General features: G+C 38.2%; 1 protein-coding gene across 1 annotated transcript in view; it reads left to right on the top strand.

Annotated features, from left to right (window-relative positions):
- Positions 1 to 27,222, top strand: part of PRICKLE1 (prickle planar cell polarity protein 1) — a 187,497-nt gene that overhangs the window by 156,958 nt on the left and 3,317 nt on the right. The window contains exons 2-7 of the mRNA XM_034404243.3: positions 4,803 to 4,988; positions 13,236 to 13,349; positions 15,184 to 15,321; positions 16,132 to 16,335; positions 24,864 to 25,050; positions 25,859 to 26,704. Coding sequence (XP_034260134.1) covers positions 4,869 to 4,988; positions 13,236 to 13,349; positions 15,184 to 15,321; positions 16,132 to 16,335; positions 24,864 to 25,050; positions 25,859 to 26,704 — 1,609 coding nt within the window. The 5' untranslated portion in view covers positions 4,803 to 4,868. The remainder of the gene's footprint in view (positions 1 to 4,802; positions 4,989 to 13,235; positions 13,350 to 15,183; positions 15,322 to 16,131; positions 16,336 to 24,863; positions 25,051 to 25,858; positions 26,705 to 27,222) is intronic.

Genomic DNA, 27,222 nt, shown 5'->3' with positions numbered 1-27,222 from the left:
ATTTTGTAATCGGAGTTTAATAGTGAAATAGGCCTATAATTTTGTACCAATTGCTGATCTGAATCTTCCTTGTGTAATTAAGGCTTCTGTCCATGTTTGGGGAATATTGGATTGTTGTAATGCTTCATTAAATATTTCCATCATTAGTCCTCCTGTCTGTTTTTGTGTTATCATGTATAGTTCCACTGGTATTCCATCTGGTCCAGGTGTTTTATTGCTTTTTTGCCTTTTTATTGCAAATCCAAATTCTATTTCCGAGATTGGTCGATTTATTGCATCTTTCTGTTCCTCCGTGAGCTTACCTATGGTTAGTTCCTCTAAATATGTTTTAATTTCTGATTCTATTATTTCTTCCTGTGTATATAGTTTGAAGAAAAAAGTATGAATTATTCTTTTCTTAACTTCTTTTTTGTCTTGGGTTTTCCCTTCCTCATCTTTTAAACATTGTATCATTCTTTTATCCCTTTCCTTTTTTAGTTTGTAGGCAAACCATCTGCTTACTTTGTTTGCATGTTCAAAATAATTTTGTTTAGCCATCCTTATTTTCATAGCAATTTCCTCTTGGGTTATCAAATTTAGTTTGTGTTTAATCATTCTCCAATCCTCTTTTACTTTTTTATTTTGAGGGTCTTTCTGTAGAATTCCTTCTAATTTTCTAAGTTCTTCCTGTAATTTATTTTGTTGGGACTGTTTCTCTTTTCTTTTCTTTGCCATATATGCGATCGTCAGTCCTCTAATGTATGCTTTCAATGTATCCCATAAATTTTGGGTTGATGTGTCCTCTTTCTTATTTATTCTTAGGAAGATCTCTAATTCTTTTTCTAAGAACTGCTTAAATTCTTTCTCTTTACATACAGTTTGATTCAAAGTCCATCTCTTATATCATTTCTGTCTCTTCCATTGAATAATTATGGGGTTATGGTCGGCCCATTCATTTGTTCCTATATCTATTTTTTTTAATTCTAACTGTAGTTGTATTGTCATCCAGGCCATATCCATCCTGGACCAGGATTGATGCGGATGCGAAAAATATGTATATTGTCTTTCTTCTTTGTAGATTTCTCTCCATGTATCCCTTAAACTTAGTTCTGCTACCATGTTGAAAAATTCCTTAGGAAGTGTTTCCTTTTTTAAAAAAATTTCTTATTGCTGTAATAATCTCTTTTACTGTCAACTATAGCGTTATAGTCTCCTATCATACATACATTTTCTATCTCTTGTTCCAATATTCTATTATGTACTTTTTTGTAATATTCCTGTTGATTTTTGTTTGGGGCATATACTACTATCAATAGAATTTGTTTATGTTCCGTATTTAGTTTTATCATTAAAATTCTACCCTCCTCATCTGCATAAACTAATTCTGAATTTATTCTTTCTTTTACATAAACTGCTATTCCTCTTTTTTTCTGTTGCGATAACAATACATATAGTTTTCCTAATTTCTTATTTTCTAATAATTTTTGAAATCCTATTTTTATATGAACCTGCTGCAAGCAAATCATGTCAGTGTTTAATTTTTTTAATTTTGTAAATATTTGTGTCCTCTTTTTCTGTGCATTTAAACCATTGATGTTCACGGAAAATAGAGATCTTGCCTCTTCCATCTACTGTGCCTGTTTTTTGGTGTTTCTGGTCTCCCTTTTTACTCTTCCTCTTGCCCCTTCTTTATCTTCTCGTTCTCTTTCTTGGGTTTTCTTAAGTTCTTTTTCTCTTTCTATCTCTTCTTGTTGATCCTCTTCTTGACTTTTACTTTCTGATTCGTCCTTGCTTTCTTGCTCTTCTTCCAGGAAGTTTTTATAAAATTCTTCAGCTTTTTCTATCGAATCAAATTTATATTTCTTGTCCTGCCATGTAATTATCCTTCAGGGATAATCCATCTAAATATTATTTTATATTTAATGAGGTGTGATGTTAAGAAATGGTATTGTTGTCTTTGTTCTCGAATTCTTCGTGGGATTTGTTTTAGAATTATGATTTCCTTTCCTTTGTATGTAACCGTCTCTTCCCTTGATTTTTTATAAATTTCATCTCTCATTGTTTTTTTCGTGAATCTTATATGTACTTCACATGCTAGATGGTGCCTTCCTATGTAATTGTTGTGGACTCGGTAAATTTCATCTACGGAGTCTCGTATTTCCAATTTGTCTCTGTATTAAATCTGCAATTATTTCAATCATTTTCTCCCCCAAATTCTCCTCTTTCTCCTCCTCAACATTCTGGAAGTGCAAGAAAAATGAGGCTTTCTCCATTTCCAGGAGGATAATCGAATCTGATAATTCTTTGTTCAATTGCAGTGTCTTCTGCTTTGCCCTTTCTAATTTATAATCTAGTTGGTCTACTTTAGTTTCTATTTTTTTCTCTTTCCGCTCATTTTCTGCAATTGTTTGTTGAATATCTTGCATCTTTTCCTTCTGGCAAATTGATTGCAGAAGATAACTCGCGAAAATGCAGGGCGGCTTTTCACAAAAAGGGCTCCTTTCCAGGAATTAGTTGGGTTTTCGAGAGCTATCACTCACACCCTCACCCACTCCGCTCAGACATCACCGCTGGAAGCCAGGAATACTTTCAATATGTAATTTTTGCACCTTTTGCCTCAGATCATGCTTTCTTTTCGCTGCTATCAGTTCATGCTCAATAAAAGTACCTTTCTCTACAAACATGGAGTTGGGGTTTTTCTTCCTTGAGTTTTGAATGGGGACACACCTGACATTTCCATTTGAGAATTATGGAGGCCACTGGGCTCTTAGGGAGCTTCAGTGCAGCAGAAATTTTATTGTAGCCTTCCCCAGGTCTGTGCCTTGCAATAATCCTGTCTCTGAGCTCTTCAGGCAGTTCCTTTGACCTCATGGCTTTTGCTCTACTACAGTATGCATTGTCAGTGGTGATGCCTTCTATAGTGAGGTGTGTGCCTTTCCAAATCATGTCTGTTCAATTTAATTTACCACAGGTGAACTCCCAAGGTGTAGAAACATGTCAGCAATTATCAAGAGAAATGGGAGGCACCTGAGCTAAATTTCAAGTATTGTTGCAAAGAGTCTGAATACTTATGCCAATGTGATATTTCAGTTTTTTCTTTTTAATAAATTTACAGACATGTCTAAAAGTTTGCTTTCACTTCATCATTATGGGGTACTGAGTATAGATTATTGAGGAAAAAAAAGAATTTCAACAACTGTAAAATCAGGCTGCAGCATAATAAAATTGACAGAACTGAAAGGGGTCTGAATTAGGGGTGAAATGCTCCCGGTTCAGACCGGATCACCTGATACTGTAGCGATGGCGGCAGATGGTTCAGAGAACCGGTAGCAAAAATCCCTACACCCCCCCCCCATGCCCAGCTGAGCCGCAAGATCATCCGAGGCTGTTTTTTTTACTTTTAAAAGCATTTTTTTCCTACAACCTCTTTGGCCGAAAAAATGCTTTTAAAAGTAAAAAAAAAAAAGCCTCGGATGATCGTGCAGCTCAGCTGGGATCGTCAGAGGCTTCTAAAAGCATTTTTTTCTACAATCTCTTCGGCCGAAGAGGTTGTAGAAGGATGTAGGGGGGAAAAATGCTTTTAAAAGCCTCTGGCGATCCCAGCTGAGTTGCCTCATCGTCAGAGGCTTCTAAAAGCATTTTTTTCTGCAACCTCTTCGGCTGAAGAGGTTGTAGAAAAAATACTTTTAAAAGTTAAAAAAAAAAGTTGGCCATGCCCACCCAGTCACATTACCCCCCTACCAAGCCATACCCACAGATCTCACCCCTGTCTGAATACTTTCTTATGACCCAGGTGGTCAAGGTTAGGCAGGCCTCCAGAAAGTTATTTATTTCTCTTGGGAATGGTTAAACAAATGGCCTTCCACCATCCTGTAAGGCTCAACCCTCAGTCCCCCAAACAGCAGCCCATAGATTAGCTGGCAAGTCCACAAGACAAAAATCCAGGCATAAGACAAGGACAGTTTCGAAGGCAAAGTCCTCAGGGCTAGGGAAAGACAAGAACTGTCTTCAAAGCAAGGCAAAAACAGTGTTCAAGGCAAACAATGTCCTCGACATTCAAAGCAAGGCAAAAGGTCTGAGTCAAAGCCGGGGGAGTGTAATCCGAAAACAAACACTTGTTCCTAGCAAAAGCCCCCCCTCACGGTGTTTCCTTAAATTCTACTCTTTAGGTGAACTTCATGAGGAGGGATGGGGCATCCTCCTCCCAAGTAGTCAGTTCGCCCTGTACTGACTCTGCCTTCTTTCCATTCTCTGTGCTCAGGGATTGAGCAGGGGAGGCATTTGCTTGTTTCTGAAGCACTGCTGCTCCTGTGCTCCGCTGCCTGCCTTCCCCCCTTCCTCGGTCAGCCTGTACCCGCTCTTCCTCCCTGTGTACTTTTCTGAGGCTTGAGGGACCCGGGACTCCCTAGTCCTCATCCCCAGGTCATTCCTCATAGGCTATAGGGACTGAGATTAAAGGGGGAGGGAATCAAATGGGAAGCATGCAGTTCTAGTTCATATTTTCACATGATTAACATAAAAATGATTAAGCATTTTTCCTAAATTATACTACGTATTAAAGTATAATCTGCATATATTCACTTTATCCCAAAAATATTTTTATTTTTTCTTTGCCTATTACAGCATGGTTAGCATGCAGAACTTCACTTCTGTTTTCTTCTGTTTCACGCTCCACATGACTGGAAAAACATTTTATTACTTTGAAAAAATAACCTAGAATAAAGCACAAGTATAGGAGCAGAGATAGTATGATATCTGTGTGTTTTGAAGTAATAGCTATGCTTTTTATTGCAATATTTAACCTTTGAACTGTATTTTCTTAGAGCTCTTAATTGATGATCTATAACTGAACTTCTTGATATTGTCCCACTGACCTGTGTCTTTTGGAAATGGAGCCAAAAGTTGGCAATTGTACATCTGGCTTCCAACGAAGTTCAACATCAGATGATGATTCTGGGTGTGCCTTAGAAGAATATGCCTGGGTTCCTCCAGGTCTTAGACCAGAACAGGTATGGGCAACTATTAATCAGCTTATGTTTCAACTGCATATTCCAAAAGTAATTTTGTACTTAGGTTACCTTGATCTTCATTTTTTTCATATAAATTGTGGACAAAAAAAGCAATATCCTTAAAATCTGTTTTTATTATTTAGGTTTTATATGATAGCATTGTCATGATTAAAAAAGATAAGTAAACTTTGAAGTAAGATAAGAAGAAAACCAAAAGACAATAACACAATCTTCCCCAGCAACCAATAGCCAGATAAACAGGGATTAACACCATGCAAACAGTAAAACAGAAAACAGTACATAATCAAGGAATTATCATGGAGGAAATCACACCCCCATCAAAAGTGGGCAAACTATTGTACTGAATTGTAAGTAGGGAATAAACCAGGGATGAAATGCTCCTGGTTTGGTCCAGTTCGCCCGAACTGGTAGTAAAAAAGGCTACTGGTTCGCTGAACCAGTAGTAAAAAATGTAAAAAAAAAAAGTTCCGACGATCAGCTGAGCAATGCACGATCGTCAGAACTTTTTTTTTTTTTACTTTTTAAGCATTTTTTTTTACTACCAGTTCTCTGGAACCAGTAGTAAAAATGCTTTAAAAAAGTAAAAAAAAAAGGCTCTGATGATCACAGCTGTGCTGCGTGATTGTCAAAGCATTTTTTTTACTTTTTAAAAGCATTTTTTACAATCTATTTACCCGAATAGGTTGTAAATTTTTTTTTAAGTAAAAAAAAAAACTTGGCCACGCCCACCCAGTCTTATTACCCCACCACTAAGCCACGCCCACAGAACCAGTAGTAGCAAATTTTACATTTTACCACTGTAATAAACCACATATTCACTCACACTGATGATGTTTCCTGGTTGGGTAATGAAAGCCTGCAAGCAAACAACCAAGCTCAGCATCAAAGCATCAAACCTTTCAACTCTGAGCTACATATATTCTCTTCATATCAATTAAGAAACTATGAGCATCCTAGACCAAGCTAAATCCAAGAAATTCCTAGAAGCTGGCATTCAGACAAATGAACTATCAGTAGATATATATAAATAAACCGTATTTCCACACCATTCAAGAGACAATAAAAAGGCTGAGAAGGAAAGAAAAAGATCAGAACGCATCCTTTCCAGCAGCGAACACCCAAATAAGTAGGGATTAACACCAGGCAAACAATCAAACAGAAAAGCATATACTTATCAAAGAGAAAACCATACTCCTACCAAAATTGGCAGGGCAAGTTATTGTATATATAAACAGGGAGCAAACCCCATACTTAGTTGGGCAATGAGACCAAACTCAGGGCAAACCAAGGTGTCAAGAGTGATTTGCTCTTTCACCTAGTTGCTTCTTTGCTCTCAGCTTGACAACAGTTGGGAAGAGGGTGGTTGGAATGTTGGGGAGGGAATGGAATGCCAAGACTCTGTCTGCAGATCGTGAGACCCTGCTGCCAGCCCAAGATCATACAATGCAGGTGCTTGAACTATCCGGACTGTTCCCATAATAAAAGAAACAGATTTATTTAGACAATGCAATGAACTGAGGAGGAATGGCCAAATGGAAAAACAAGTTAACTGTGGGATTCTGTGCAGGAAAACCAGAGCTAGTTTCACTTCTTCTATGCCAATGTAGTGTATTCAATAAATTTTTACTTTTGGGAAGCACAATGTCCCAGGAGTTCTCTTTTTGGATTCTCTAGCTGGACACCTGACATTAAACCAGCTCTATAAACTACTGCTTACCTGGAATCTTCCAGGAGAACTGAGATAACGAGATGTCAGCAGTCAACAAGAAGACAGATGACAGGGTGAAGTTGGGAGAAGCCCCCCTCTTGGAGGCACCAACAGTGGATTGGAAGCCAGCCAATCAGGGCACGCTCTAAACTGGGACCCAAAAAGTTGGAGCAGCGACCCATATTTGGAGAAGAGGTGGTTTCAGAAGCTTTCTGGTCTAAGAAAAAGGAGCCATGAGCAGGCAGCATGGGAAAGGCAGCAGAGACAGAATACCCACTGATCCCTCACGGAGTTACATTGATCCGAGGAAGCAAGTGGAAAAGCATGAGAGCCGCCAAGTGGGAAGAGCTGATGGGATGGAGGTTCCTGATCGTGACCTGCAGCTTATCAATGGAACAGCTCAGAAGTTCGGTGGGCTGGAGATCTGAGGCTCCACCTCACCAAAGTCGATGATGACAGGGGCTGGGATGGGGATGGCCAAGCCGCTAGTTACCTCATCCCCTCCTCTATTGCAGTCAGTATGTTGAACCTACCTGGAGCAGTGGGTACCACGCAGCAAGGGGCAGAGGCAGCCCCCCTTTGGCAGGTCTGGCACAAGCCCAGTCACCTCTCATGGCGACGGGAAGCCCTGCACAGGTGCCACCAGGCTTCGTGTTGGTACAATAGGACTGAGAGCCTCCTCCCTTGAAGGCAAAGTTTGATGGCCAGCCCGAAAAGCTGGCCATCAACACAGGTGTGGAAATATTTGGAGTGGTACAGAGCAATGTATCCCAACGTGCCCTCCCATGTAAATATTGTCACATCGACCCTGGAAGGAGATGACACAGAGTGGCTGGTGTGACTTCACAATGAGGACACCCCAGAGCTGATGAATGTGAACGCCCTTATGCAAGAGATGTGGTACAGATTTGAGGACGCCATGGAAACCCAGCGAGCAGAGGCCAGGATCCGCTCCATTCGGCAAAGGAAGTGACCAGTCACAGAATACATTCAAGAATTTTCCAGCTTGGTGGCCTGCCTGAGGGAATGGCCTGAGCCCCTACTGATCTACCAATTCCAGGATGGTCTGAACCGAGAACTGTACCACAACTGCTTGCCCTGAGGGGTGCCTAATGATCTTTGGGCATAGTACCAACTGGTCACCAACGTGGAGCTAGACCTGATGGAGCAGCATGCTGTGCATGAGGATTGCCCCCACTGGACAACCAAGAGGTGCTCTGCAACCCTTGGAGGAAAAGGAGGTTCTCCTCAGATCCCCAAGAAGAAGCCCTGCCGTGTGTTGAGAGCCTGTTTCCGATGCAGGAAGAAAGGCCACTGAGAGGCTGACTGCCCCACCCCACATCCAGCATCTGCATTGCGAGCCTTGGCCCAACCAAAGAAGCCGCCAGCAAAGACAAAGGAGAAGATGCAGGCAGCACAGCAGTTTGTAGAGGTCTCTCCACAGTCCAGCAAAGGAGAGGGAACTCTAATCCCCAAAATACCAGACATGATCTTCTACAAGAGTGACAGCGAAGAGGAAGATGACCTGATGGTAAGTGACACCATCATTCCAATGACTGCCAGGGTGGAGATAATGGTGCCTTACTCGGGAATGAAGGACATCATCATGGCCTATTAGACTCAGGGTGCATCCAGTGCCTAATCAGCTTGCCGAGAACAGAGAAGTTGGAGCTAAGACTCAGGAAACTGAGGTGACCTGTGGGATTTGAACAACTAGACAGTTTCCTTTTGGGGGAGTGGTGCCAGTGATCTATCTGACAGAGCCAGTGAGCCTAAGGCTTGGGAACCACATGGAGACTATCCACTTTTATCGTGGACCCCAGAATGACTGAGGCCATGATTCTAGAGCTAGTCTGGCTAAAGAAATGGAACCTAGCAGTGGACTGGGAGAACAAGTGGCAAATGAAAAAGAAAATGGCTAACAGGAAATAGGGAAAGCACCAGGTGCCAGCGATGAGCTGGTGGTTGGGAAAGTGAAAGCAGAGCTGGCTAAGGTGCTGACAGAGGGCAAAGCATTACAGCTGCTTATTCGAAAGGAGTACTGTAATCTTGCTGAAGTGTTTAGTGAGAAGGAGTTGGATGTGCTGCCGCCCCCTCACAGACTGTGCTATTGAAATTCTGCAGGGGGAAAAACTACCAAAGCCAGAGATGTATTCCATGATGCCCAGGAAAATGGAAGAGCTTTATAGATAAGAACCTAACCAGGGGCTTCATCCAGTTGGCCAAATCAAGGGTGGCAGCCCCTGTTCTCTTAAAAAAAAAAAAAAGAGTCGGGTCCCTGAGAATGTGTGGATTATAGGGGGATAAACGCCATTTGCATGGAGGACATGTACCCCATCCCCCTGATGAAAGACATGTTAAATTACTTGTCAAAGGGGAAGCTGGACCTGAGGGAAGCTGGACTTGAGGGAAGCATTCTACTGAGTGAGGATTAGGGAGGGAGATGAGTTGAAGACCATGTTCAACTGCCTCTTAGGATGCTACCAATTCCAGGTGATGCAATTTAGATTACAGGGGAACCCAGCTGTGTTCATGCAGCTGATAAAGTCCTACATGAGCACTTATACAAAGGGGTACTGGTGTACTTGGTGATATTTTAATTTATACCGAGAACACAGAAGAACATGTAAAACCAGTAAGAGCTGTACTAAGGAGTTGCTAAAAGCCTTGCTATACACAAAACACATCCAAATGTGACCTTCACAAGACCAGCTTAGACTACCTAAGGTACCATATCTACAAAGAGGGGGTTAGAGATGGACCCAGAAAAGGTGAAAGCAATCCTGGGAGGCCCCAAGGACCAGAACACAGCTGCAGAGTTTCCTAAGATTTGTGAACTTCTATAGACAATTCATTCCCACTTTCACACAAATAGCACTGCCCATCACAAACCTGTTAAAAACGGGGAAGGTGGTGAAACCTAGACGAAGTCAGCCCTTGAATTGGACTGTCGAGTGCCAAGCAGCTTTTAAAAAGCTAAAGAGACGTTTTGTCTCTGAGCCAGTCTTGAAACACCCGAACCCAGAGGAGCCATCGGTGATCCAGGCAGACACTAGTGACGTGGCCGTGGGGGCAGTGTTATTGCAGAGGAATAAAAGGGGAAAACTGCAGCCTTGTGCCTATACTTCTTGGAAACTGTCCAACACCTAGAGACAATGGACAATCTGGGAGAAGGAGGCTTATGCAGTCTGCTGGGCTCTCCTTATATCTGGAGGCAGTTCTCAGAAGGCAGGAAAATCCCATTTTTATTTTATTTTTTTAAATTTGATTTATATGCTGCCCTTCTCCGGAGACTCAGGGCGGCTTACAGTGCGCTAAGCAATAACCTTCATCCTTTTGTATATTTATACAAAGTCAGCTTATTGCCCCCACAAACTGGGTCCTCAATTTAGAAAGGATGGAAGGCTGAGTCAACCTTGAGCCTGGCGAGATTCAAACTTGCAGTAATTGCAGGCAGCTGGTCTTAATAACAGGGTGCTTTAGACCACTGTACTACCAAGGCTCATTGAAGTTTGGACCAGCCACAAAAATCTAGAAGTACTAAAGACCCCTGGGAAACTGTCCCCTAAGCAGGTCCAGTGGGCTCAGTACTTTAGCTGGTTCAATTTTATCCTGCGTTAGTTACTGGGGGGAGGGATTTCTAGCTGACACACTTGTGCCTGCTGCAATATAAGAGCATGAGAGAAGAGATAATTAATTCTATCATCACATTCAACCAACATGCAGTGCCAGTTCCTGTGAGGCAACCACAGAAGAGCTCCCGTTGGTTAGAAGATGCACTGACCCAGGAGCTGAAAAAAGCCTTGGGTGGGAGATGAGCAATTCCAAAACCATAAAACTGACTTAATCATAAAGCAAGATTTAGCATGGAAGAGGAGCAAAATATATGTCCCAGCCAACCAGAGAACTATAGTCCTACAAAGAAGCCATGACGCGAAGCCAGCAGGACATTTTGGGTTTATAAAAACCCTGCATCTCATAAAGAGGCAGTTTTGGAGACCCAAGATGAAGAAGGACATAGAAATCTATGGTGAGTTGCCCTTTATGCGCATCTATGAAGGATTATTACAACCAGTAGCCAACCCAACAATGCCGTGGGAGAAGATAGCCATGGATTTCATAGTGGAGCTTCCCAAAAGTGGTGGGAACACTGTAATTTGGACTGTTGTAGACCTGTTCTCAAAACAGGCACATTTCATACCATATCCTTCAGCCCCAGGTCTTAGCAAAAATGTCCATGCAACACACCTACAGGCTGCACAGGGTCCTAAAGCAAATTATCTCAGACTGAGGGGTACATTTCACTAAGTTCTGGTGGAAGTTTTTAAAGCTAATAGGTTCATCCCAAGGGCTTAGCTCTACCTTTCATCCTAGTACTAATGGGGCAGCAGAACAAGCTAACTCAATGATAGTACAATACCTGAGATACTATATAAGCTATCTGCAGACTAATTGGGCTGAACTGCTGACATTTACCAAAATGGCTTACAACAACTCAGTGCATAGCAGCACAGGATTTACTCCTTTTAAGGTGGCTACGGGGGTCGAATTCGTGACTATGACAGAGTTTCCCCAAGGGACCCTATCCTCTGCGACACTGGTGGAATGGAGGGACTCTTTCAGAGGCATGTGGGCTATAGTGTGTAAGGAACTAGGAAAATATTAAAGCAATTTCATTCCAAATACCCAATGCAACCAATGTGAGAAAATCTTGTACAGTGATTAATTGTTCATGCTTATGTATTCCAGTTGTATCTTTCTTTCAGGGGTGTCGGCATGTCAAGAGTGCTTGAATTATCTGGACTGTTCCCATAATAAAAGAAGTGGATTTAATTGGACAACACAATGAACTGAGGGGGGATGGCCAAAGGGAAAAGCAAGTTTAATTATGTGGGATTTTGCACAGGAAAACTAGAACTGGTTTTGCTTCCTCTGTGCCAATGTGTATTCAATAAAGTTTTACTTTTGGGAAGCACAATGTCCCAGGGTTTTTTTGGGCATTTTCTAGCTGGACATCTGACACAAGGGTTCCACTTACTCTTTTCTGTTGGTACTTTGTCCTAAACCCGTGATGGCGAACCTGTAGCACACGTGCCACAGGTGGCACATGTAGCCATATCAATAGGCATGCCAGCTCAGCTCTGGCGCGCATGCACGCGCCAGCCAATTGATTTTCGGGCCTTTCTAGGAGTCTCTGGAGGCTGGTGACAGCAAAAAAAATCACTTCCTGTCCCACCAGGAGTTGGAAAATGGGCCATTTCAGGCCTCTGGAGGGCCTCCGAGGGAGTGGGAAAGGCTGTTTTTGCCCTCCCCAGATGCACAGAGGATCTGGAGCCAGGTGAGAAAGAAAAACGGGCCTACCGGGCCATCGCGTGCCAGGAGCGGGGAGGGGGGTTGTGCATGCATGCGCAGGGCAGGGCACATAGAATTATGGGTGTAGGTATGTGTGTGCGCAAACCTCCCCCGCCCCCCTTCCTGGCACGTGATGGCAAAAAGGTTAGCCATCACTGCCCTAAACATTAAAATACAAAATAATATTCAAACTAGCATTAATATGGCTTAACAGAAAAAGTCAATTTTTTAATATCACATGTAAGATGCAGCATGCATATACTTAAGATACCTGAGGTATTCTTTCTTTGGAACGTATGTTTGCTTTGTGCTGTGCATTTTATAAATGTCCTATTTGTTTGAAATGCTGTGAATAATGTCACATTTTTCTCCAAACTTTCTTTCATTTAAATGTAATTATCTGCCTACTTACCAATTTACTCTGTGCATTAAAATTAGAGCAGTACTGACACCAATAACTTAGTGTAGTCCTCCAAGTAAAATAATACTTGGAGCCAGAAAATAATATTCATTAAAGACATTTTATTTGTATAACTATAAAAATATCTTGCCTATTAATCCTTTCATAATTTAAAGAACAAGGCAAATGGAAAACAACTTTTACTTTGAAACATTTTCTTTTTCAATACTATTTGGGCAGGGAATAGAGAATAGAGTTTATTGAAATCACAAGCAGCAATAGCTTTTCTGCTTGTATTATGTGGCAAATATGGTTTTATTTAATAACTGTGAAGTTTAAATGGAATGAATGAACTTAAAAGCAAGAAAGTACAGGAGAGCCTATGGAACAAGTCAGACTTGTTGATATGTTAGTTGTTTTCTGGATAGCTTTATAATGTGTGATAAAATGCAGAGTGCTAACTATTCTGAAGGAGTTGGAAGTGAGATGTGCATAATTTATGGCAGCTGTAATTGCCACTGAAAATTGGATTCCAGGGAAGCAATTCAACAGCTGAGTGCTAGTAATCTTAGGTAATTTAGTTCTGCTGAGTTAGCTTATTTCTTTTTTCTAAAAAAAAGGAATGTAAATTCTGCTAAAAATGAAAAGAAAAAAGTAAAAAGTAAAACAGACCTAGCATACCCTATAAATAAAAAAATAAATTAGCAGATGAAGAATTCTTACAAGGAAGTGAATGAATGAGTTATATGTCTGGCTTCTAATTTAGGTTCAGCTTTTCTTTGCTTGCCTGTCAGAGGAGAAGGTCCCATATGTTAACAGTCCTGGAGAAAAATATCGAATTAAGCAGCTTCTCTATCAGCTACCACCCCATGACAATGAGGTAGGTATAGATAATCATGTTTGCTCTGCTAAGATGAGGCAGAGGGACATATTACCTTTTTTGGGGAACAAATCTATGGTTTCTCAAATAGTCTGACAAGATGTAACTAATTACAGTGACTCATGCCATGATAACTTCCAGATTAAATACTGAAACATTATGTACTTTGAAAATCTCCAGTTGGTAAGTAATACAGTTTAGTAATTCTGACTGCACATTTCGTTTCATGCAAATGATCTTGACTGATTTCCAAAAGTCAAGCAGGATCATATCTAATTAGTTTTCGAATGAATTTTTTGAATTTCCGCCAGGAAATTCTAGGATTTTACTGTAAATTAGACTAGGAAGTTGAAAAAAATTGTATAAGATCACAAGGATACACCACTTCTATACTGTTGACAAAATACACATCCATCTGGTAAGCAGGAGTCAAGTCTCTTGAATGGAGGGCTTCTTACAGGAGCTCTATTTCTGGTGTGTTTCTGGGACTAATTCAGATTACTAGAACACAAGTGCAAAGGTTTGCTCTTCCACTTCATCCTGCCAAGGACTTTTGCTGTGTTAAAGGCCAAGGATGAAAGTATTTTTCTAGATAAATCTGTGGGCCATCAGTAATTTTTTCATTTGGTCATCTCCCAAATCTTTAAATTTCATAGCAGTTAATAATTAGTTTTTTTAAAAAAAATTGCTGCCAGCAATATGACTTATTGTATTATTTTAGTGTTTTTAAATGTTTGTAAACCCCCTTATTAATAAATAATAAAAATAAAGAAATAGAAAATGGAAAGGTTGTGAGGAAAGGTATACTCATCAGCATATAAAACAATATGTGCAAATTGCATCTATATTTAGCACCCTAAAACTCTTAAAGAACATTTTAAACTCATCCCCTTGTGCCTTATTTTTATGCTTTGCTTTCCACTTTGCAACATTAGAGTTCCAGTACTTTCCTACAGTAGCACCTGTTGTATGGAATAATGACTATTCACTGTTGTGTGAGGCACTTCTCCTAGTGTAATTTAGTGTGGGGTTTTTTAAAAGTATAATAACCCTGGTTTATAACTACTTTTTATCAGTATTTTTATTTTTTCCTGCTATTGGATGCATAAGTTTAAATCATCATGAGTGCCTGAATGATCCCTCCTAGACAAAATAGAAGTATCTAATAAGAGATACATCAGTTAGATGGTTTTAGAAAATAAAAAGCCTAGTGTTTATCATTATATATTCTGGATTGCAAGATGTAGGCATATATTTACCATATAGCTCAATTCTTTGAAAACTATTTGGAAAAAAATGCATCTAATTCACTAATACAATTAGATTCAAACAGCAAAGTTTAATTTGGACAGGCTGGGTTTAGAAAATGATTTTGTAATTAAAGCCATCAGTGATCTCATGCCTGCTGTGGATGGAAACTGCACCGAAACCCTATGGTGCCACTTCTCCTCTCTTCCTTCTCATAAAGCATGAAAGGAATAATCTGCTTCTCCATTCTATACTTGTATGCTATAGAAATTTATCTTATATCCATAAATTAGGAAAACCAAATGCAGAAAACCTTAAATCTTCAAAATATGCCAGAATCCAGGGTAGTAATGCATAGATAGCAATAACACTTCATCTCATTGTAGCAGCTCCAATTGTTGAGACAGATTATTACATTGTGGTGAAAGTATAAAAAGAAAATTAGCTGTGTATGCAATTCTTTTTTATGTCTAAATCTGACACAAATCTTTCAGTTTCCAAACAGGTATATGTATACCTATTCATGCATGTCAATTCCAAATAGAACTTGTGTAGATTCTAAACATGTTATTGGCTTTTGTTGAAGGTGCGATACTGCCAGTCTTTAAGTGAAGAAGAGAAGAAAGAACTTCAAATATTTAGTACACAACGTAAAAAAGCAGCACTGGGGCGAGGCTCAGTCAAATTACTCCCTAGAGCAATAATACATGCACTTTGTGAACAGGTAACATTGCTATTGTTAAAATAGAATTCTGTAATTCTGTGAAATTCAGGTACTGATGAACATGGAATAAAACACATTTAAATAAAACATGCGTTCAAGCCTTTTAGGTTGAAAACTGATCAAACAGCGTTTGTTGGCTTATAATACTGTGTTTTCCCGAAAATAAGACCCTGTCATATATTTTTTGAACCCCAAAATAAGCGCTTGGCCTTATTTTCGGGGAGGTCTTATTATTTTAGGGCATGTGGAGCAAGATGGGGCTCCTCTTGCCGTCTTACCTGATTTCCAGCTCTGTTGTTTAAATATTTTCGGGGAGGGCTTATTTTCGGGGGAGGCTTATTTTAGCGCATGTGCTCAAAAGCCCGATTGACATCCCCACATCAGGGGATGTCTTATTTTCAGGGAAACAGGATACCTATTTTGTGCTTTCCGATATAGTGATACGTATAAAATATTGATCAAGATAAATCTGATAAATAGCAAGGTAAATCATGGGGATAATAAAGATTTGATTAGAGGATGTTGATGAATCAGTATGCTTGCATACTTAACACAATGGAATGCTCAAAGGAAGTGTCTAAGAAATTATGTTACTGACAGTTAATATGAGTCAGTAACCTTGTACCAAGGAAGAGCATATAATAGTAGTGGCATGTGCCCATTTAGTGTCCTGGTTTGTTCTTTCCTCACAGAAGTGAGGTCCCATTGTTCTGACAAGTTGTATATGTATGAAAATTAAAATCCATGTGTGTAGGTTTATCTAGATGGATATATGGAAAAAAAAACTTAAACCCCTGTTTTTATTTCCAGTGTGGTATAAAAATAAATGGAGGTGAAGTTGCAGTATTTGCTTCAAGAGCTGGGCCTGGAGCATGCTGGCACCCATCCTGTTTTGTATGTTTTACATGCAGTGAACTTCTTGTTGACCTAATCTATTTCTTCCAAGATGGAAAAATTCATTGTGGTAGACACCATGCTGAACTGCTCAAGCCACGATGTTCAGCATGTGATGAGGTAAATCTCACATTCTCACGAACCTTAAGATGGAATTGAAATTAACATGGCATTTATTACCCAGGAACTTCTGAGTGTGATCTTCAAATTTTTCTTCTATAGCCTTCATAAATATTGGCATCTAATTGCAGAAATGTGGGAATAGTGGGAGATTTGACTGAATTTGTAAATTTTATAATACTTGGAACATTTGTTGGGTCTTATTTACAGAATTTTCTTGAAGACTCAAGCCCTTAAGTCAAACATTATATAATGAAATGGATGCAAAATTAGAATACACAATAGAAATGCAATAATGGGAATTGTAATAGAAGATCATTAAATTTACCCAGAACATTATACTCAGAGAAAATAATATGTTTGATCATTTATTTCAGTTTTTTTTATTGAAACGTTTTACAAAAAAAAAAAAGAATTCCCCCCCCAATATTCCCCCCACCCTTTCCCTCCCCCCCACCAGAGACTTCCCAGAGCAAAATACAGGGTATTTCAATTAACAATCATAAACTAAATTAACCTATCTATCCTCAGACTACCAAATCCCCCCTTGAAACCTTAACTCCACTATAGATAACATAATACTTCTAATACTTAACGTTCATTCATAAGCTATTTGATATTTTCTTGTCTGATACTTATTTTGAATATAATCAATCCATCTTCTCCATTCCGATCCGTATCTTTCTTGTGTATAGTCCTTCAAATACGCTGAGATTTTCGCCATTTCTGCTAAGTTCATTACTTTCAGTATCCACTCTTCAATAGTAGGCAAAAAGTCCTTCTTCCAGTATTGCGCTACCAACAGCCTTGCTGCTGCTATTAAGTTCAAAATCAATTTAGTCTCTAATACTGTACAATCCATCGTTATACCCAGTAAAACAATTGAGGAGTAAATTTCAACCTTTTTTTCAGAATGTTCTGCATCACCCACCAAATTTTTATCCAAAATGCCTTGATTTTCTTGCAAGTCCACCATATATGATAATAGGTTGCATCATCACATTCACATCTCTTGCAAATTCGGCTACATACATGATAATTTTTTAGGATCTAAGTGCCATCTATAAAACATTTTATAAAAGTTCTCTCTCAAATTTTGTGCTTGCGTAAATTTAACATTTCTGACCCAAATCTTTTCCCATGTTTCCATCATCACTGGTTCCTGAAAGTTTTGTGCCCATTTTATCATACAATCCTTAATCAATTCTGTTTCTGAATCTATTTCCAATGAAGCATTATACAACCTTTTAATATGCATCTGACTTTGATCTCTAATCTGTTTCACCAAATTTTCCTCATTTTGCATAACACCAATTTTTTGATCTTCCCTCCATCTAGCTTGAAGCTGACCATACTGAAACCATGTATAGATTATCCCTTCTTCTTTTAGTACATCTAAAGATTTCAGTTGCAAATTACCCCTTTCCAAAAGAAGAAGCTCTTTATAAGTAATCACCTCTGTTTTTTGCTCTATACTTACATTTTCTATTGCATGTCTAGAATTTGCCCATATGGGTATCTTATAGTTTAACTTATATTGATACTTTTTCCAAACCCTCAACAATGCATTTCTAAGTATATGACCCTTAAACACTTTATCCACTTTTTTTCATATAACAGATAAGCATGCCATCCATATAACAAATCATAGCCTTCTATATTTAACATTCTTTCTTCAGTTAAGTTAAACCAGTCGCTAATTTGTGATAAAACAGCCGCTTCATAATACAATCTTAAATTAGGCATTTTAAGACCTCCTCTCTCACGTACATCCTGTATAATTTTCAGTTTCACTCTTGGTTTCTTCCCACCCCAAATAAAAGTATTAACCCCTTTCTGCCATTCCAACAAGTTTCCGTCTTAAGCACTGGTATCATTTGAAACAAAAATAAGAACCTAGGTAAAACATTCATTTTTATTGCTGCTATCCTTCCCAGTAATGATAGTTGTAGCTTTTTCCAATTTTCCATTTCTTTCTGTACTTTTTGCCAAAGAACTTCATAATTGTTTTTAAACAATTTCATGTTTGAGCTGCAATATATATTCCTAAATACTTAGCCTTTTTAACTATTTCAAACCCCGTTATTCTCCCTAAATCTTCTCTTTGATTTATGGACATATTTTTAGTTATCATCTTTGTCTTGTGAAGATTTACTTTAAATCCAGATACTTTGCCATATTGAGCTACTATGTCCAGCATATAGGGAGCCGCTTCTATAGGTTGAGATAAAGTAAGAACCAAGTCATCTGCAAATGTCTATAATCCTGCTGTCCAATTACAATTCCTTTTATTTTATCAGATTCACGTAACTTGTTCAACAAAACTTCTAAGTTAAGATAAACAACAATGGCGACAAGGGACAACCCTGCCTTGTACCTTTCTCAATTTTAAAGACTTCTGTTAGGCCTCCATTAACTATTATTTGTGCTGTTTGCTCCTGATATATTGCTCTAATTGAATGTATAAAATACTCCCCAAAATGCATTTTTTCTATTATCTTAAACAAAAATTGCCAATTCAGTCGATCAAATGCTTTCTCTGCATCCAAAAATATGAACGCTGCAGGGACCTGGTTATTTTTTTCCAAATATTCCAATAAGTTAATAATTTGTCTAACATTATATTTCATTTGCCTCCCTTTTATAAAACCTGATTGATCATTATGAATTGTTTGTTGCATAACTGGCATTAATCTGTTCGCTAATATCTTAGCAAAAATTTTATAATCAGTGTTCAAAAGTGAAATTGGCCTAAAATTTTCAGGTTTGATAACAGTTTTGATCTTCCTTCGGAATCAATGAAACAAAAGCTGTTCTCCAAGAGGTTGGAACTCCTCCCCTTAATTGAATTTTACAAAATAAAGCTCTAAGCGGTTCTACCATTTCAAGCTGTAAATTCTTATAATAAACAGCTGTTAATCCATTTGTTCCCGGAGCTTTCCCTGTTTTTAACTGCTTAATTGCAGCAGTGATCTCCTCAGAAGTTATTGGTTGATTCAATCCTTCCCTCTGTTCCAATGTTAATTCCGGAATATTCCCTTCCTTTAAGTATCTATCTATATCTATACCTTGTATTGAGTCACTAGCATATAATTTTGTATAAAATTCTAAAAAAGCCTTTTTAATCATATTCTGTTGGTAAACTTCCTTACCTCTATATTCTGTTTTACCAATGACTCGTGATTTCTGTTTTTCCCTCAGCATGTAGGCCAACCACCTACCTGGTTTATTGGCATTACAAAATGTATTATGTTTAGCATATTGTAAGCTAGTTGCCACCTGATCAGCCATTAACATATTAAATTGCCCTCATAATATATTTATTGTTTCTTTTACCTTCTTATCTCCTGGATTAAGTATAAGTAATTCTTCTTTCTTTTTTATTTCTTCCTCTATCTCTTTCCGCTTCTTTTGTTGTTTTAGTCTATGTTTATTATTCATATGTATTAACGTACCCCTCATATAAGCCTTTCTAGCATCCCAAACCATTTCCATAGAGGTACCCTTGTTCATATTAATAGCAAAAAATTCTTTCATTTGTTTTTTAAGCTCTTTCACATTTTCTTCATATCTAAATAAATTTTCATTTAACCTCCAAGACCTCCTTTCTCCCCTCTCCTGTTCAAATTCGACCCAAACCGACTATGATCAGTTAAAATTCTTGGACATATCTTGGTCTTCTTCACCCTAGAAATAAAATCATTTGTGGTTAGTATAAAATCAATCCTGGAGAAGGATTGATGTCTTATCAGAAAAAAAGGTGAAGTCTTTCCTCCATATTGCGTTCTCTCCAAATATCTCTCAGTTCCATATCTTCCATCATATCAAAAAAAGATTTAGGTAATTTTGCATGTGTTGAAATCTTGGATAAACTTTTTTTTATCTCTCTGTGTATCTATTACTCCATTCCAGTCACCCATTAATATAAAAGATTTATAATCCCATTGTATTATTTTAGTGTGTAAAAATGTATAAAATTTGTCTTGTTGCTGATTAGGGGCATATATTCCAATTAAAAGCATTTTTCCAGTCTGTGTTAATAATTCAATTGCGATATATCTTCCTTGATCATCTGCCTCAATTAAATTAGCTGATAATCCTTTCTTTACATATATAACTAACCCATTTTTCTTCTCTGGCGCTGATGCCACAAAGTGTGTACCTAATCTTGAATTTATCAAATATTTTTGGTCTAATAACCTAATATGTGTTTCTTGCAGAGAAATAACATCATTGTTAAATTGTTTCAAGTAATGAAATACTTTCTTTCTTTTTTGTGGTGAATTTAAGCCATTAACATTCCAAGATAGAAATTTAGTTGCCATCTTTAGCTTTTCGAAGCCACATAAGCATCAGCTGAAGATCCTCCTCCACCTTACTCTTCAGCCTAGCTTCCCCCACTGCTTCTATTTTCTGAACTTCTTGAGATAGATCTTGAGATTGTTGCATTTTTAACTGTTGTTCTTGAAGTTTATAAGTTGATCGGGTCAGTCGTTGTGCTTTCGGTTCTCCCTTCTTGAGTGGTTCCAGAGTTGGGGGTAAGCCCCCAAGATCCAGATCTTCTTCCGTGATGATTCCTCCAGCTGCAACTTCAGCATAAGTTTGTATTTGCTTTCCATCTTTTTCTTGTTGTATCATCTCCATTTTCTTTCTGCTCCCCCTTGGTGAGGGTGGGTATCCAGCCTTTAAAACATTAACATAGAAATCTTTTGCCTTCCAGACTGTGTTTAACTGGTATCTTTCTCCATTATAAGTCACTATTAGACCAGTTGGAACGTCCCATCTGTATGCCACTTGTTGATTTCTCAGCTCATTTACCAAAAAGCCAAAGTCCTTTCTACTTCTCAACATCTTTGGAGGGATCTCTTTCAAAACCACCACTTCTTGCCCAGCCACCTGAACCTTATTCTTGTAGGAAGCTTGTAAAATATCATTTCTGATCCTCCTGGGTGTAAAATAAATCACCACATCTCTTGGTAGCTGTTTTTGTCTTGCCAAACTCTGTAGATTTTGTCTTGTTAACTCTGTAGATTTTATCAATTCGGCTTGCCACCTCTTCTGGTCTTTCTTTAATTATCTCTGCAATAACATCAGCACAAATATCCTTTAAATTTTCTTTGCTATTTTCTTTCAGGCCTCTCAATCTCAAAGCAAATTCCATGGACCTGTATTGTAACATTACCAATTCATCATCAACTTTGTCTGTTTTTGTCATGACATCTCCCATTTTGCTTTCCAAATTTAAATTGGCTTCATTAATTTCTTCCACTTTCTCATCCAACTGAATAACAAGTTTTGACAATCCTGATACTGCAAAAACAATATAATCTCTTATTTCATTGTGTTTTTTTGCAACCACTTCTTTAATTGATTTTATATCCTCCTCAACTTTCTTTAATTTCCCTTCCACAAGTACTGTTAAATTATTCATTGCTGTGGCTTGGTTATTCATAGCTTCTTTCATTGCTGTTGCTTGATTATTCATGGCTTCTTTCATAAACTCTTTAAAATCATTGAGAGCAACCTCCTGACTCTGTGAATCCGCCGGAAGTTGTGCTTTCTGTGTCACCACTGACACAACTGGGGAACCTCCCCCTCCTTTAACAACTCTTGGCTTAACTTGTTTAGAAGCCATCTTTTTTTCCTTTTTAAAAAAGATTTTTTCCCCCCCCAAAGCCACAAAGTCCCTTGAACAACTTTAAAGTGCTTGTAATTTATAGTCTCTAATTTATCAAGCAAAATAGTCTTTTCTCCACAAGTTCTCACTTCCCAGCAGCTTTAAAAGTTCTCAATAAGCACTTCCGTTTCTGACTTTCACTTTCAAAACCATAACAAAGATGCCATCTTCAGCCTCCAGCTCAAAGAAATTCAGTTTGAAACAAAGTAACTCCGGAGTTAAGCTCTGCTACTTTAAGGCTTGTTCTCCTGTTTCCGCTCTGCCTGCGCTTGTAATCAATCAAACTCACTTTTGACAGCAGGATGGTCGCGGCGTCTGGCTCTGTTTAAAACAGAGTTGCCTCGGATCCAGAGCTTCTTGGTGGGCTGGCCGGGGAGCTCTCACCCTCCAAGCCTCTGGAATTATTCCAGAGGACTTTCGGGGAGCTCTACTCGCACCCACCGGCTCTCCTCTCCTTCTTCTCCCGATGGAGAGGTTTTTCAGCCGCCAGACAGCCAATTAGCGCTGTCAAAGCGGCTTTTATGAGATCGCGGGGCTGGCGGTCTAAGGAGACCGTCCACGATGCCTGCGGTGCCAAGCGGAAGTCCCATTTATTTCAGTTTTGATGCTAAACAGGATAGTTTATCTTCAAAAAATTAGTGGAAGTCTAATGAGCAAATGTGGTCATTTGTTTCTCATATTTGGCATTAAGCTTTAATGCCATACAACTCAACAATTCTGTAAGAGGATTCAGAATGAAACAATTCTTAAAACCTTAAGATTCATTTTAGTCTAAACTATTCTTATTAAACTACCAAACTATTTATCTCCTCAAAATATATGTAGATTTTTATGATAATTGTTGCAAGGATATTATCTGTTTCTTATTGGAAATATCTGAATCTTCAATGGAAAAATGGTTAGCCAAGTTGTGGGAGTATACTTTGATACTAAAATAAGTTGGTACCTTAAAAGTAAATCAAACACAAATTTTAGCTCAAACAGGAAACTGTTTTTCAAGTAAAATACATGGATTGGGAGCATATCCAATATTTGGGCTTATCTCTGCATAGATGTTATGCTTCAAGATATTTAAATAATCAAAATAATTTATTTTTACTTATTTTATATCCCGGATTTATTATTACAAATAACTCAAGGCGGTGAACACATCCAACACATCCTCCTCCTTTTTCTGCACAGTAACAACCCTGTGAATGACTTTGGCTGAGAGTGACAGGCCCAAGGTTACTCAGCTGGCTTTTATAGTCAAGGCGAGACTTGAATTCACTGTCTCCTGCTTTCTAGCTGTGTCTTAATTACTAGACCAAACTGGCTTTCTAATTCGTCTCTTATGAAACCCGATTCTAATAATTCTTAGCAATATGCACTGAACCTAATATAATATATAATTTATATCGTATCGACTATGACCAGCATGGTGGCCTAGTGGTGAAGATTCTCACCTCCCACTCAGAAGGTTGAGAATTCAATTCTAGGTAGTGACAGATGTTTCTCTCTTAGAGCGCAAAGGAAAAATATCTGCTGCGAACTCCACATGGATGGCAGGAAGGGCATCCAGCCAGTAAACACTCAGCTCCAGTCAGTCGCCCATACTCTACCCTGAATAGGGATTATAGAGTTGTAAAAAGGGAAGTTTTTTTTAAAAATTGTCCATAGTTCTTGATATTCATTCATTGGCCATCACCTTTACCATTGGGTGATTGGAAAACCATTTATACTATTGAAGGAGTGTGACATAATTATTTCTCTCTTTTAACATACCTTGTCAGCATTTGTTTCCTAATTGCTACCTGCACTAAAAATTGCTGCTGCTCAAAGGGAAAAGTCTTGTCCACAGGTTCCCAATGCTGCTTCAATTGCTAAGTAGCTTGGAAGGAACAAATGTGAGTAAATTTGGATATAACTTATCATCTGATATCACACACACTCTTTGGACAAAAATGATTCCCCGTATCACTTAAAACTAAATTTTTATGCATTGATTTCTAGTAAAAGTAATAATTAAATTGAAGAAATGTTACTTGCAAGAATACTGTTGGGTTGTATATGGCAGATAAGTCTTATGTGTGAGTTTTGCCCCTGTCACTTTTAATTTTTTTAAAAAAGAAAATAAAGAAGAGGAAAGAGTTAAAATGGTAGACTATCAGTAAGTAGACAAAGAAGTAGAAGTGGTACACTAGTGATCAAGTATATTGTTAATATATTCTACTTATTAATTTTCATTAAGATATTTTCAACAAGGGAAATGATTTTAAGATCCTTTGGAATCTCTGAACTGAATACCTTATTTACACAGATAATCCTTGAATTATGACTATAATGGAGCTTGTTGTAAGTTATAACAGTTGTAAAATGGGTCATCACGTGACCAACCTGGTTTTGCAAATTTTTCGAAGTGGTTACGTGAATACAGTGGCCATAAAACAAATGCCATAGTCATTAAGCAAACGCTGTGATCATTAAGTAAACCCATTATTCAGTATAGCACATTATGACCAAAACCCGGAATTAAATGCCATTTTTGGCAAAACCATTGTAAAATAGTCACATGACCATAAGATGTTGCATACCAGCTATAAATGCGGACATATTGTGAGTACCTGAAGTGCAGTAATGTGACCATGGGGGAATTCTGACTGTTGGAACTTTGGAGCCAGGTTGCAAACCCCCTTTTCAGATAGGTTGTAATGTTGAATGGTCACTAAGCAACTGGTCGTAAATTGAGGACTACCAGTAATCTCTTTTATCTCCACTTTTTATTGTTTAAGGATAAGTCATTATCCCCCAAAAGAGTGAGAAATAACTGAAACTCCTAAAACCTAAACTATTTCCTCCCCACCTACCTTAGATCATTTTTGCTGATGAATGTACAGAAGCAGAAGGTCGTCATTGGCACATGAAACACTTCTGTTGCCTTGAGTGTGAAACCATCCTTGGAGGACAGAGGTATATTATGAAGGACGGATGCCCATTCTGCTGTGGCTGCTTTGAGTCCCTTTATGCAGAATATTGTGAGACTTGTGGGGAACGTATAGGTAAGCTTGCATCTTGACTGGCAAAAAATATTTGTTGAAGCTAGTTACAAAATCATGTTTTCAACCTGATGAACAAGTTAAATGACCTCCTTTTAAATGGCTGTCATGACTCAATTGATTGGCTTTTAGTTTATTTGTAGAACCTGAGGTCCTTAGGATTATGCCTATTATTTTAAAATTATTATCCAGATGAGAACATCATTTCAGGCCCACAGAGTTGTTTCCTGTTGCTGCTAACATTATCATACTTCCTTCAAGGAAAATAAGACTAATTCTGTAAATGCAGGCTATCAGCAAATTGTTTTAATAGACATTTTAGTATGGTGGTATAGTTTTTCATCTTTTTTACTATTCTTGCTATTGTTTTTAATTATTGTTGATAGTATAGTCATGATAGATGGTTAGCTATACAAATTGAATGAATGAATAAATAAAAATTAATTAATTCCATTCTAATTGGGCAGTCTTTTTTTAGCCATGCTATGTTAATGTAATTTGACTAATATACTATTCTGGTTCATGTCTATACTCAAAACTATTTATTAGATTATCTTTTATCTAGTTCTCTCTGAATATTAGTTACCTAAGGCTAAACATTAATCCTTTATTTTACTGTATTTTAAAAACAAATTGATAGATGAATATCTGTAGACTGCTTTACTTATTCATAATGGAAATAGAGCTTTATGCCATGGCATGTAGTTTAGTTTAGTTTTTTTGCACCAGTATAATGTAAATAGACTTAGTCTCAAGTCTCAGTAATTAACATATTAACTAAATTAAATAACATATTAATGTGTGTTAACAGGGGTTGATCACGCTCAAATGACTTACGATGGACAACACTGGCATGCTACAGAAACTTGCTTTTCTTGTGCTCATTGCAAAGTTTCACTACTTGGTTGCCCTTTTCTTCCCAAGCAAGGACAGATTTTTTGTTCTAAATCATGCAGTTTGGGAGAGGATGTTCATGCTTCAGATTCTTCTGATTCTGCTTTCCAGTATGCTCGCTCGAGAGACTCCAGAAGAAGCATTCATATGGGAAAAAGCAGTCAATCAGCAGATCAGTGCAGGCAATCTCTCCTGTTGTCTCCAGCAATGAATTACAAATTCCCTGGTCTTTCAAGCACAGAGGATGATACTCTTTCACAGAAACTGGATGACTTAAGTCTTTCAAGGCAAGAAGTAAATTTTTTTGACAAAGAACTCTGGAAAGTAAGGGGAGATGAAATGCCAGAAGAATGGGCTGAGCATGAAGATTATATGACTCAGCTGCTCCTCAAATTTGTTGATAAAAGTCTATTTCAACAGTCAGTGGAAGCCAATCCTAGATCAGATGATCAGTGGATTTGTGAAAAAGTGGTTAAAGGAAGATCAGAATTGAAGAAAAATAATCAAAGCCTAGCATGTAAGAAATACCAGGCAAATATGTATTGGGCACAATCCCAAGATGGCCTGGGTGATTCTGCATATGGTAGCCACCCAGGACTTGCTAGTAGTAGGAAAATCCAAGAATTAGACATGGAACATGACACAAGATACAAACATAACCAAAAGCAAAGGTATAATGATTCATTGGAATGTTCGTCAAATCTGAAACAAGAGCAGTGTGTTCGAGACTCAATGGATTTCCTTGCTTTATCTAACATCACAGGTAAAGCAGCTAAAAACTATGTTCAGGGCCTCAAGTATTTTATAGTGGAATTTAAGTGCTTATGAATTTATCTTTTGCTTATTTATCACCTTGTACAAGTTCCTGATTTAAGATCATTGGTGACCTTCAAAGTTACAATAGCAGTAAAAAAAAGTAATTTACACCCAGTTCTTGCATTTAACAACCATTGCAGTGTCCTGGCATTCATGTGATTAAAATTTGAGCACTTGGCAACCAGCATATATTTACTATGGTTGCAGCATCCTGGGGTCATGTGATGATTTGCAGCCTTCTCAGGGGCTTATGACAAAGTCAATGGAGGAAATCGAATTATTTGCATCAATTAATGACGTGGTTGTCCCAATTGTGGTTGTCAATAAGAACTACCTGTGAAAGAGTCATTTGAGATGGGCAGTATAGAAATTTGATAATTACAAAAATTAACAAAACCATGTTCTCCAACAGGTGTCAGAGTAAGATGGCAATGGAATAGAAGCTTCCCTCTTGAATCCCTTATG

This window comes from Pantherophis guttatus, chromosome 7, assembly GCF_059756535.1.
Source record: "Pantherophis guttatus breed Tessera chromosome 7, ASM5975653v1, whole genome shotgun sequence".
Classification (NCBI taxonomy): Eukaryota; Metazoa; Chordata; class Lepidosauria; order Squamata; family Colubridae; genus Pantherophis; species Pantherophis guttatus.
This window is presented reverse-complemented; position numbering and strand designations above follow the sequence as displayed.